General features: G+C 38.6%; 1 protein-coding gene across 2 annotated transcripts in view; it reads left to right on the top strand.

Moving 5' to 3' along the window:
- Nucleotides 1-13,744, top strand: part of ADAMTSL1 (ADAMTS like 1) — a 397,281-nt gene that overhangs the window by 167,190 nt on the left and 216,347 nt on the right. For both annotated transcript variants that reach the window (XM_027862672.1, XM_027862671.1), the window contains exon 7: nt 965-1,122. In XM_027862672.1, the coding sequence (XP_027718473.1) occupies nt 965-1,122 (158 nt within the window). The remainder of the gene's footprint in view (nt 1-964; nt 1,123-13,744) is intronic.

Genomic DNA, 13,744 nt, shown 5'->3' with positions numbered 1-13,744 from the left:
GAGATTTGAGCAAAGGAGTGATCCGTGCATGGCACAGTTAGTTGTGGGCTACAATAAAGATAATGAGTAGACATGGATTGGCAAGCAAGAAGTCATTCCAGGTCAAGGGAGTAGCTGAAAGGCATGGAGAAAGGAAACTGTGAGATGGGGATGAGAGCCAGTGAGGAGACGAGTGTGGTTAGAGAAAAAAGGGCTGGATTTGGAAGGTCTACAGAAATGAAGTTAAACAGGTATGAGGGAGAAGCAGCCATTGGGGAGCCTTGAATGCTGGGCTGAGGATTTTTGAGTCCTTTCAATCCTGTTTGTTTCATCTCAACAAATATATATTAAGCAAGGATGTAAGGTACTGTGCACAGCACTAAGAATTAAAAGAACTTACAGTCATGCGAAATTTAAGCCTCTCCCAGCCCAGATAATTCACAATTGGCTTTATGCTTTTCACAGGTATTTTAAATATAAGATAAAATTCCTTCTTATCAGCTATCTAAAAACCCTGTTCCTCCGCTTCTGTTTTTAGCCTGTGGTATTGACTGGTATACAACTCAATAAACATTCATTAAGTACTGTGCCAGGCACTGTGCTAAATTCTGGGAGTACAAATAAGAAAAAGAAAAACAGTCTCTCCCTTCAAGGAGCTTACAATCTAATTGGGAAAGACAACACACAAAAAGAAGCTGGAAAGGGGTACCCAGAAAACAGGGAGTACCCAGGACAGGGTCATCTTGGAACATCTTGTTCCATGGAATAGAAACCAAGCAGAGGTGCAGATGGAAAGTGGCAGGTAAGCTGGGAAATCCTGGTCCCACCCTCTACAAAGGAAAGCTTTGTTTAGTGTTCCACCCTCCAATCCTCCCATCAGAGTGGAGAGGAAGCAGAGGGAGATGGGAAGGTGGTACAGGCTTATAAGTGTCCTTGCTGGTTTGGAGAATACTGACCTCTCTTCTTCCTTTGTCTCTTGATGTAGATCTGGAAACTAAGACTCTTCAGGGTACAAAAGGTGAAAACAGCCTCAGCACCACAGGCACCTTCCTCGTAGACAATTCCAGTGTGGACTTTCAGAAGTTTCCGGACAAAGAGATATTGAGAATGGCCGGACCCCTCACTGCAGATTTCATTGTCAAAGTGAGTAGCAACCACCATGATCTAGATTTACAACTATAAAATGAACCAATTAATGAAAAGTCACTCCAGGGACCATGAAATTTGATCCAATTCAAAACAACAATTTTTTTTAAGAACCCACACTGTGCAAAGCATTGTGCTCAGAACAGGGAAAAATGAAAAAGAACTTCATTCCTGCCCTCATGGAGCTTACATTATAATAAACAGCTACACAAATAAATATTATGCAAATTAAAATGCAACAAGGGCAAAGTAAGAGTCCCAACAAAAAATTATAGAGACATAGGGAGGGAAGATGACTTTCTGCCTTATAGAACACATACCGCCTGAACCAGTCTTTGGCTTCACCAGGTTGAAATGTGGAAAGAGTAAGATAATATAGAAAACAAGAATGTTTGATGTGTGGTCACACAACATTGGCGTGGATCCTTCTCCTGCCATTTATTGGCTATGTGACTATGGACAAATCACTTCCCCTCCCTGGACCTCAGTTTCCTTATCTATAATAATTAGGGAGTTGGACTAGATATAACTTAGTCCCTTTTCAACTTTAATATTCTGTGAGTCTATCCATGCATTCCACACACAGAGGCCAGCATGCATGAACATATGGAAATCTTGGAAAATCTGCTCTTCCAGGAAACATTTAATTCTAGGGTGTTGAGCAAACTACATCCTGCGCTTTATGGCAACTTCACGATTGAGAAATAAACATCTGACATGTTTAAGGTCTTCGGGAAACTCTTGCATACATTCTTTGGGAAAAGCTGAGCATGATGAAGGGTTTAGGGTTCCAAAAGCCAACACATCTTTAATTGTGGGGAGCAGAGGGGAAGGACTTTACAAGCGAGTTAGGTCACTTGTATGCTCACTGTGATTGGATCATGGAGGATGTCTGTCTACAACAAAGCTTAGAAACCAACTGATGATACGAAGACATTGGTCAAATCATCATGGTCCCACTGGCAAGTTCTGTTTTCTATTGTGTTGGCAACAACACTCAGTTGTTTCCTCCCATCAGAGCTTCCCTATTCTTCATGGTAATATAAAACACATTGCTGGAAACAACATACACACTCTATAGGAAAAAAGCACACACCAAAAGAACATTTGGGAATCACAATAAAATAAAACATTTTTTCCCCTTCAGCAGGTCAGAAGAACCTGAAGGATTTCAGCTGTAAAGCTGTAAAACTTGTAATGTGTCCAGGACTCCATAAATTTTTCATCTTGAGACCTGTAGCCAGAGGACATTTGATTTAAACTAATGCTTGGTGACCCTATGGCAGCTGGAAGCAGGAATACTTCATAGGAAAATGTGATAGGCAATGAAGTTGGATTGAAGAGGTGTTCCAGAGGACTGTCCTCCATCTCACTCAGCGTGATAGCTTTCTTTAATCCAGTGCAGATTCCAGCCACATAAAAGTCCTGGTACAAACCGTCGGAGGTAACTCCTGACACTCCCAATGCTCTAGCTAGTCAAGGAGATATTACATTATTTCAATTCTGGATCTCAAAGAACAAAAATACAATCATACCCACCTCAAATCCATCTACACTGTTGATTAATAGCATACAAAGTTAAAATGTTAGGCAGTGTGTTTATTTATTCAAGACCTTGAGTGCTACAGAATACACTGTTTGTGTGATGAATATGTGTGTGTGTGTATCTGAACCTATTATTTCATGGATATAGGAAATACCTTCTAGAAAAACTCTTTCCTCCAATGCAGATCAATAACTCTTCTGTAATTTATAGTCTTAGAAAGGTATCATGAAGTATGAGACACAAAGGGATGTGTCCATAGTGGCACAGCTAGTGTATGTTAGAAGCCAGATTTGAACTCATATCATTTCATCTGCCAGCCCTCAATCTGCTATTCTAGGCTGTCTCTCATAGATAGATAGATAGATAGATAGATAGACAGACAGACAGATATACATACATATACATATATATATATATATATATATATATACACATACACACACAGAGTAGAACTTTTTTGGGGATCTTGAAAGTTACTACACTTCCCAAGATGCTTAACATACTGAAATAATATTTCAGCACATAAGAATATCCATGATTTCAGTGGTGTACTATCCCCCAACTCTGATGTCAACCCCTCTGAGTTTTACTAGTTGGTCTTCATCAGCAGCTGTGACTGAAAAAATTCCTCACCTTATAGCCAAACCATTCTTGACTTAGCTAGACAACTATCCCTGAATGACAGACAAAGTCAATCATAGGTGGCATACTTACAGCTTTTCCAGCTTAGTAAAACCTACCAAGGTTTACACTCTACTGGATCAAGCTTGGAGAACTCAGGCTCTCCACCCCTGCATGATGCTTTTGAATAGTGAAGATAGAAAGAAAACAAGTGACTAAAGGTAGGAATTAGCCTTTTAAAATATATTTCATTTAATCTTTCTCCTCCCCCAAAATACCTGTGAGGAAAGCAGTGTACTACTCATATGCTCATTTGACAGATGTGGAAACTGAGGCAGAGAGTAACTTGTCCAGGTTGGTACAGCTAGAACTAAAAGCAGGTCCTTTAACTCCCTTTTTGTTTCTAAAGACATTTTTTCATCTAAATGTAAAGGCTGATGTTTAAGAACCTTTGTAAGGAATAATAACTAACATTTATGTAGTGCTTTAAAGTTTACAAACTGCTTTGCATATGTTATTTCATTTGAACCTCACAACAACCCTGTAAGGTAGGCACTATTATTTATCCCTATTTTAGAGATGAGTAAACTAAGACTGAAAAAGGTTAAATGATTGCCTGAGATCTCACAGCTAGGAAGAGTCTGAAGCCATATTTGAATTCAGGTCTTCCTGATTCCAAATCCAGCATTTTGTTGTTGTTGTTGTAGTACTACCAACCTACTGCACAGAAATTGTGAATTATTTCAGAAAAGCTGACATATTTTAAGTATTTCATTCAGAGGGTAAAGTAAGCTATTATTTTTGAGATTCTCCTTTATAACTTCCAAGCTTTTGGAAACAAAGGGAAAGGACTAGAGGTTTCATTAGAAAACATTAGGAATTAGACAAATCTAAAATTATTCTAAGACAAAAAAAATTTTTATTTTTAATGTGTTTATTTCATGAATTTCTTACTTAATCCCAATTGCCTCACCAAAAAAAGCTGCTAAAAAGTCCTTCATCCAATAATATCTAATAAAATTACTTTTCCCCATAATCTTATCTAGAAAACTGTTGAAATATCAGATTACTATTTCACTAATAATTATCCATTTAGATCTTTAAAAAAAAAAGCCTCACAATTGAACACCCTGCTCCATTCATAGTACTGTCTGGTATTTCTTAAGTATTGTGATGGTTTTCCTTTGTAAAGTTGTGTCTTCCTTCCTGTATGTGCTATAGACATATTAGTCTACCCGCTTGTCAATCTTTCCATCTTGAACCTGGAATTATATATTCTAAAGTATTTTTTAGAAAGAAAAGAAAACCATACTGTATGTATAAAAATGGCTCACACCCATGCAGTGCTTTTTTTGTTTAGTCATTTAAGGCATGTCCAACTCTTCATGATCTCATTGGTTTTTGTTTTTTGGGGTGTGTGTGTGTGTGTGTGTGTGTGTGTGTGTGTGTGTGTGTGTGTGTGTTGGCAAAGATAAACTGAAGTAGTTTGCCATTTCCTTCTCTAGCTCATTTTATAGATGAGGAAACTGAGGCAAACAGGGTCACACCACTGTCTGAGGCTGGATTTGAACTCAGGTCTTCCTGACTCCAGACCTGGCACTCTTTCTAGTCCACCAAGCTGCTTTCGTACTTTATAACTTTGAAAGCCCTTTCCTCTCAATAAACCTCCAAGAGAGGCAATATGAGGAGTATTAGCATGATTTCACACCCCAGAGAGATGAAGTAATTAGTCATACAGCTAGTAAGTATATAAGTAATACCTGCCAGACTCAAACTCAGGCCTTCTGACTCCAAATCTATTCCTCCTTCCACCACCCTCATGGTTCCTCATAATAATGATGGTTCCTCATCGCAAATGTTTATCACACAGGGCACTAAAATTGACCTTTCTGGACATCTTTAAAATTGTGTTGGATCTTCATTTTGTTTCCTGGGGAAGCACTCCCCAGACAACAAAATAGTCAATGTAAGCCGTGTCAATCAGGTAGCAACATTTTGGGGGTTTCGGGGGCTACTCCAAGTATAACTTCTGGCAGTGATTCACCTTCAAAGTTCAGAGTTGTCTCTGTCAGTTGTCTCATTGTACACACAGCAGGTCTGTCTGAATAAAAGTTTGAATGATTTGAATGAAAGTCACTCTGAAATTATTTTGGTGCTAAATACAGTCAGTACTTACTGAAAAAGACACGATCTTAGTAGAAAGAATCCACTGCTCACTAGAGCACTATAGCTTAAAGACCTCTTTTTAATTGAAGAAAAGTCAGTATTTGCTCAATCCCAAATCTATGTATTGTGCATGTATACAAGAGAGGCAGAGTAGCCTCAGAGCTAATTAAGACCTGCATTCAAGTCTTGTCTCTGACATATATTGGGTGTATGACCCTGGGTAAGTCTCTTAACCTCTCAATACTCTGGGCGACTCTCTAAGTCTAGAAGGTGCATTGGAATTTTGGAAGGTCTATAGATTATATCTAGAATGCTTTCATATAATAGCTCAGATTTATACAACATTCTCTAGTTGTATCTGCTAGCCCTTAGCCCAGGCCCTGACACATAGCAAGTGCTTAATAAATGCTTTTCGTTGTTTTATTCCTCACAAATACATAAAGTAAGCAAGTACTGGTTACCTACTCGTCGGCACTAATAACAAGTGTTATTTTTACAGATGAAGCAGCTTAGCCTTAAAAAGCTGGTGTGACAACTTGTCCAAAGTTACACAGAGGTTAGTGCACTGGGCCTAGAGTCAGGAAGACCTGAGTTCAAATGGGGCCTAAGACATTCACTAACTGTGTGACACTGGGCAAATCAGTTAACCTCTGTTTGCCTTGTGAATTTTCTTCACCAGTGAAATAGCAGGTTTAGCCTTTTATCTGTATCTCCATGATTCTCAGAGGCAGCTAGTAGGTGCAGTGGATACAGAGATAGGCCTGGAGTAAGGAAGACCTGGGTTCAAATCCACCTTCACATACTTAGCAGTTGTGTTACTCTGGACAAGAAACTCGACTTGTCTGACTCAGTTTCCTCAATTGTAAAATGGAGATAAAAAGTACTTCTCAGGTTTGTTGTGGTGATCAAATGAGAAAATATTTGCAAAATGCTTAGTACAGTAACTGGCACATAATAAATGCTTTTTTTTTCTTTCTGTCCTTGATTCTCAAACAAGGAAAACATAATTCCATTTTACAATGTTCCAATGGAGAAAGATGTTTCAAGTTCCTAAGATACTCCTTAGAGAGCATTTTGGAACTCAGCTCAGTAGTCACATTCATTTGTTATTGTTTTTATCAATCTCCAATATGAAAAAGATACGTTATGCTCAATCAGGGAAGAACCTATTTGGGATTTGTTGAGGTGAAAGCCAGACTAGACTCAGGGAAAAAAAGGTTGAGATAATTATTAATTATAATTAATAATTATAATAGATAATTATACAACAATGTATTAATATATAATATATTATATTATATAATTAATAATTAGAATAGATAATAAATGTAAGAGATAATTAATAATTAACACACCAGCTGCTGGTCCTATAAACACTTAAATAAAGAAAGGATTGAGTGAATTCTAAAACTAATGCTATAATATAACATACATTTGACTGTATACAGAACCCTGTGGAAGCTGCCAGAGAAAATACGATGATTAAGTGAGAGGACAGGATTGGAGCTGCTCCTCTGAAGAGGAAAAGGAACCACAATGTGTGTCAGGAACAGAGAATCATGGCAGGGGAGTAATGGGCACCTGTCAGGAGTAGATATATGGTAGTGAGCAATAGGGAGATGCAAACCTCGTTCAACCTTCCCCTTTGCAGGAGCCTCTGGGAGTCATGAGAACTCTGAAGGTCTCCGGCATGGGGGTGAAGGGAGAGGCAGCTTAACCAAAAGAGGAAAATGCCCCTTGCCTTTCTGTGGGCTCTTCTGTGTCCTTCACTATATAAATAAATTCTGTTCTCTGTTTGATGCCTTATGAGCCTGAAGGAACAATCTGCCCCGTGGAAACCTGCTAGCTTCTCACTACTCTCCTGCTTAGTAAATCTGCTCCTCCTCTACTCCCAAACTAATGAAACAGAGACAAGTCTTTTTAACTCACAAATTAGCCTTAAGAGGTCACCGGGAAAATGTTATTATAGTGACAAGCGGTCAGTCAATGTTTATTAAGTACCCACCACGTGCCAGGCACAGTGCTAAGAGCTGAAAATACAAAGAAAAGCAAAAGACAGTCTCTGTTTTCTAGGAGCTCAGTCTAAAAGAGAAAACAGAATGGAAACAACCACGTACAAACAAGCTGTATACGGCAGACATTGTGAATAACCAGCAGAGTAGAGGCAATAGAATTAAGAGATGATAGGAAAGGCTTCCTGTAAAAGGCTTGATTTTAGTTGAGATTTGAAGGAAGTTAAGAGGCAGACATGGGGAGGAAGAGAATTCCAAGCATGGGAGACAGCCAGTGAAAATACCCAGAGTGAGGTGATGGATTGTCTTGTGTGAGGAATGGCAAGGGGGCCAGTGTCACTGGATCACAGAATATGAGGGAAAGGAAGGAGTCCAAGGAACGGGGAGTATAAAATATAAGAAGACTGAAAAGCTCAAGGGGAGGACCAGGTTATGAAGCATTTTGGAGGTGATAGGAAACCACAGGAGTTTAAGGAAAAGAACATTAGAGCTCCTCAGGATGGCTCTCTAACCCATAGAAGCAAGCCCAGCCAATTCCCAACCCAACACAACTCTGCACCATCTGGTCAGTTTTCAGTATCTTGTTACAGCAAAACATTTTATAGAGAAACTCTTCAGGTTGGTTCTCTGTGCTGGACTTTTCCTAGTTCTTCTCCTAAGTGCTCGCCTCCTCTCTTGCTGGGTTCTTCACTACTTCTAAAGGCTCAGATCAGAGACTCCTAATGGTTAATAATTCATCTTACTCTTATGTGATTTAACTCGTGAAATCTAACTTTCTGTCAGTTATGAAATTAACATTCTTTAGTTAAGCTTCAAAAATTATTTGATTATTGGCTTGTGAGTTTGAACTTCTCAAATGCTAAAAAGTTACATGCAAATGAGCTAAGAAAGAGATTACACTGCTTTACAGTTATTTCTTTGCTCAAAAACAGATCCCTGTTCCCCCTGCCCTTTCCTACTGTCCATTTACCTGAAGGGTAGTTCTCTATTTAGTTCTCCTACCAGCCTGTGTCTCTTCTCACATTTTATGAAAAACTGTTTTTTCTGCATCCATTTTATCAATTTTTCATACCAAAAAAACTTTTTCTGCCTCTTTTTAGCAATTAAACTGTTCACACATGAAAAGGTTAATTATTTATATTCTTCACAAGTAGATTACATTCTTTGTCTTTACATAAAAGTTCATTTTCTGCCTTATTCACCAACCAAACTGATTCCTTATAAAAGGAGCAGTACCTTACAGTATAACATGCTTCCCAATACTGTCCTTATGACATTTATTTTTTTAACCTAAGCATAAGACTTTATATTTATCACTTTTGAATTAATTAGATTAAGCTCGGTGCTCTAGCCTATAAAGATCATTTTAGATCCTGGCTATCATCCAGTGAGTTGGCTGTCCCTCCAATCTTTGTGCCATCTGCAAATCTGATGACCATCTTTTCTTTTATCTATTCTTTTATCCAAGTTATTGATAAAAAAAAAAAAAGAATTGATAGCATAGAGCCAAAAATGAACCCATAGGGCACTTGAGTAGAGAGCTCCTGCCAAGTTGATATCAAGCCACTCGCTATTATTTTTTAATCTATCCATCCAAACCAGTTCCAAATCCATTCAAATTTGGTTTTGTTTAGTCCACATCTATTCTTCAAGAATAGTATGAGATACTTTATTAAATGGCTTGCCAAAATTTAGTCAGTCTATTTCTAAATCATTTGCCTAATGTGTCAGTTTAGCAACCCTGTGATAAACAGGAAATAAGATTTGTCTGGCATAACCTGCTCTTGATGAAGCCATCCTGACTCTATGTAATCACCACTTTCTTTTCTAAATGTACACTAGCTGTCTCTTTAATGATCTATCCTAGGATTTTCCCAGGATTTGAAGTCAAGCTCACTGGCCTTCAGTGTGCAGACTCTATTCTCTGCTCTTATTTGAAAATCAGGAAAATGTCGCCTTTCTTCAATCTTGTGGTACATCTCCTGTTTCCCATGATCTTATAACTCTCACTAACAGCAACTCAGCAATCACATGCATTTTCTTTCTGTACCTGAGTTCATCTGGACCAGGTTAACTGAATTCATCAAGGAATACTAGGTGTATAAAGGTGAGTAGGGCAAATATAATTATCCATATTTTAGAAATTAAGAAATTGAAGTTGAAAAGGTAAGTGACTTGGGCCCCAAAGAACATAGATTTAGCACTAGAAGGAACTTGAAAGTCCAAACCCTTCATTTTATAATTAAGGAAACTGAGGCACAGGAAAGGTAAGTGATTTGCTGAAGGTCACACTGCCAATAAAGTGGACTGAAAACTACCATTGTACCTCATTTTTGCTGTTATTGTTCTAGACTTATAATTTCATAGGTATGGGGAGCTTCCAGGGTCTAAACTCCTTCCATTGAGGCAAATCAGCAACTCCTATACACCTTATAGTCTTACAGAGTAGCCTGGGACTCTTAAAGGTTAAGTGATTTGCCCATAACCATATAGTGAATTCAACAAGTATTTTTTAGGCCTGTTATGTGCCAGGCACTGTGCTAAGTGGTGGGAATGAACATACAAGTGAAAAAGAAAGACAGTCTCTGCCCACAAGGAGCTTACCTTCTCTGGGGAAAGGCAACCTATAAAAAGAGGTCGAAAATGGCAGAGGGAAGTCCTCAGTACAGCCTGCAGAGGAATAAGACACAGCATATCTTTAAATGGAGGTTCTGGGAGGAGTCAGCAAATCAGAAGGAGATGTTGCAGAGGCAGAGGGTGTTTCCAGTGTTTGAATTCCAAGGCTGGTTGTTCAGTAATTTCAGTGGTGTCTTCAGTGGTTTCCTTGGCTAAGATACTGGAGTGGTTTGCCATTTCCTTCTCCAGCTCATTTTACAGATGAGGAAACTGAGGCAAACGGGCTTAAGTGACTTGCCAAGGGTCACACAGCTTGTAAGTGTCTGAGGCTAGATTTGAACTCAGGAAGATGAGTCCTCCTGAATCCAAGCCAACACTCTATCCATTGTCCCACCTAGTTGCCCTTCCAAAGCTGGAGAGAAGCTGAAAGATGAAGAACGAGGGCATGGTAGAGGAATTCCAGAATGCGCCTTGGAAAGGAATGAGAACCTAGGGCTGATATACTTCAGAGAGAGGACTTAAATCAAATCTTGCTACCTTCAAGGCTATCTTTCATTCTATTATCCCAGGAGTTCCTAAGCCCTTTTGTGTCATGGACCCTTTTGGCAGTCTGGTGAAACTTATGTACCCCTTCTCAGAATAATGTTTTTAAATACATAAACTAAAAAATAGGACTGCAAAGGCAATTAAATATATTGAATCATAGTTATCAAAAATTTTGTTTCAATGATGTCAGGTTAAGAACCCTTGTGTTATGCCAAGCTGCCTTTCATCTTATACATTGTGTGGGTATCTAAGAAATGTGTGTTGAATTGAATTGAATCGAATCAAATTTCTTGAATTGAACTCAGCTCCTCTGAGGCCAACTCCAAGACTCTTCCTACTATACTTTTCTTCTTCTAAGACACTCTCTTTTAGCAGCTGGTGTGCCAAGTCATGTTGGATGAGAATATTTCTGTAATAATACAATTTTTTTTCATTAAATTAATTCTCCAAATACAGGCCAGCAACCCCATAGCCACAGTTGTGAAAAGGCTAGGGAACTTGTCAGAAAAGATAACTGCCTACAGAAAGAAGGGGTCAAAGTCACCCTGAGAGATTTTATACAAGCATTAATTTGTTCTGCCAAATGGTTTGTTTTTTTATGGAAGGGAACTGTGACCACTCAGAACATCTTGTTACAGTTACCTGCTTTGGAAACCCAAAATACAAACTTTTTTTAGCCTTTTAGTCTCAAGAGATTCATGGATATAGTCACTTGGATGACCATTACTATGTCCCAAAATTGGATTCAGTAGCTTGCAAGGTTCTTTAATAAACACGTTTGCCTGTTTGTCATCACATCTCCACACATAAAGTTTTTTTCCCAACAACTGTACATATAGTCCCCCACACACTCCCCAATAATAAAATCTTTTGTCCCTTGAGAGTAGTGCCCAAAGTCACATAACCTTAAGGCAAACTACACCTCTGAGGCTACCGTACTTAGCTGCCTTCTTTCCAATCCTCTCCCTTCCCCACCCCCTCCATTGCCCCAGTGCCCCTCCTCTTCCCTAGCTGAACTACAGCCAAGGCAGGTAGGGGGTGACTCCTGACTGCCCAGCCTCCCTGCTAGGCATGTCTGCGGCAAAAGAGTTTCTTGGTATCCCAACAGCCAGAAGAAAAGAAAACTGGTTGAGGGAAGATCCGTGGGGTTTGGAAGCTGCCTTTTCCCTAGGTAAGGAGGGGGATTCCATGGCATTGATGTCTCCCTCTTTATGCATTTGAGAGACTTTGCAAAGGGATTGAATCTTTTTTAATGACATTATAAATTTAGCATTAAACATCAATGCAACAGCTAAATTTGCTTTGGATTTATTTACTTTTAAATACATTCCATTTCAATACACAAAAAGGTCACAGCTTTTTCAGACTTCTTCTCAATGTCTTTCTTTGTCCATTCCCATTCGCTTTTCCTCTGATATGGTGATAGTGAATATTCTGTTCTCCATTTTCTTTGTTGTTGTTGCCTTGTATTACTTAATAAAATTCTAGGCATTTTTTTTAATATTCTCCATGATTATTAATCTTAGGTGCATTACGATATGGTATTACTGGACTTACCACAATTGATGTATCTATTCTCCCATTTTGGAATGTTTTTGTTGCTTCCAGTTTTTCTAATTACAAATAATAATGCCATTAAAATCCTTGAACAGATAGTTCTTTTTTTTTCTTTTTGGGTATACTCTTAGAGTAGGGGTAATATCTTTGCTCTTATATGTTGCTTTATTTCATGTGGGCATTAATTGCCACAGTTTTCCCCTCTCGTTCCTTGTCTCATATACACACTATGTTCCCATTGATATTTTATAGTAGCTACGCTTCACATATATTATGAAACATAACCAATTTTTTTTTACAAATTCATTTAATTTCCATGTAAAGTATCATTACATTCAACAAAACATTAAAAAACTGCGGTCCCAAGAAAGAAAAGCTTGTTCAGAGCTTTCTTTCTTTTTCTTATTAACATAAGGTCAAAATTACATACACCAGACGTGTTTTGCTCTTTAAAAAGTGTCAGACTGTAACTCTCAACAGACACTTCAGAACTGGACCTGATTTTGAGTATTTTTTGCTTGTAAAGCTGAAGTGCTAATATGTCACCAAAATACCTTAGAAGTTCCGATGATAGCCAAAAAAATTGTGAATAGGGGCATATTTAAAACCCTGATCCTTTCTGAAGGCAAGCAAATATGAAGTCAACCAAACCGAAACATCTAATAACTTTTCCTGGCTGGTGAGGCTCTTATTTCTCTCTGGGAAGGAAAGATACTGAGGAGGTGGAGTGAGTAGATACCTTGGATTGTCTGACTCTTCTGTACTGCTAAACTTTATGAAGAAAATGAAGTGTGGGTGCATAAGGATAGGGAAGGGTGTAGCCCTGAAGATCATGATGGCACCAAGACAGATTTGGAGAATAGCTCTTTGGTTGCCTCTAGACTTTACGTTCATCCTTCTTAAATTTCATCTTCTTAGACTTGGCCCATTGTCCTAGCCTCTGGAGATGTTTTTGGATCCTGACTGTCGTACAATGTGTTGGCTATCTCTCTCAGTCTTGTATCATCTGCAAGTTTATAAGCATGCCTTCTCTATTTTCATCCTTGTCAGTGATAAAAACATTGAAGAACACACGGGATGCCCACCCCTCCCTCCAGGTGACATCAATCCATTAATCACTCATTCTTCAGATGTGAGAGAAAGAGTAACAGAGGGAATTGAGAGATGTCCTCAGAGCCAGGAAGACCGGGGTTCAACATACTGGTCATGTAACCAGGGCAAGACTAAACTTCTCATTGCTTAAGCAATTCACTAAGACTTTGAGTTGCAAAAAGGACTCTGGCCTGCATAGGTATATGGAGTTTCCACACCCATGAGTTTCCTATACCAATAAAATAATAGGTTCCCCCATCTTTATCCCTACCTTTGCATCTGATAATTGAATTCAACAAAGTGTGAATCCAATTAGGCCCTTCTTCCCCTCTTATTTTTGTCCTTTGCTAGGAATCTAGTCCTTTTCCTAAGGATCACCGTCTTTAAATACCCACCTTAAGGATTATGCAGCCCTCATATTTTGATTTTTATAGTGCACAAATGAAAACTAACTGGCATAAAG

Source organism: Vombatus ursinus, unplaced genomic scaffold (genome assembly GCF_900497805.2).
Source record: "Vombatus ursinus unplaced genomic scaffold, bare-nosed wombat genome assembly UNPS02014770.1, whole genome shotgun sequence".
In the NCBI taxonomy this organism is placed as follows: domain Eukaryota; kingdom Metazoa; phylum Chordata; class Mammalia; order Diprotodontia; family Vombatidae; genus Vombatus; species Vombatus ursinus.
This window is presented reverse-complemented; position numbering and strand designations above follow the sequence as displayed.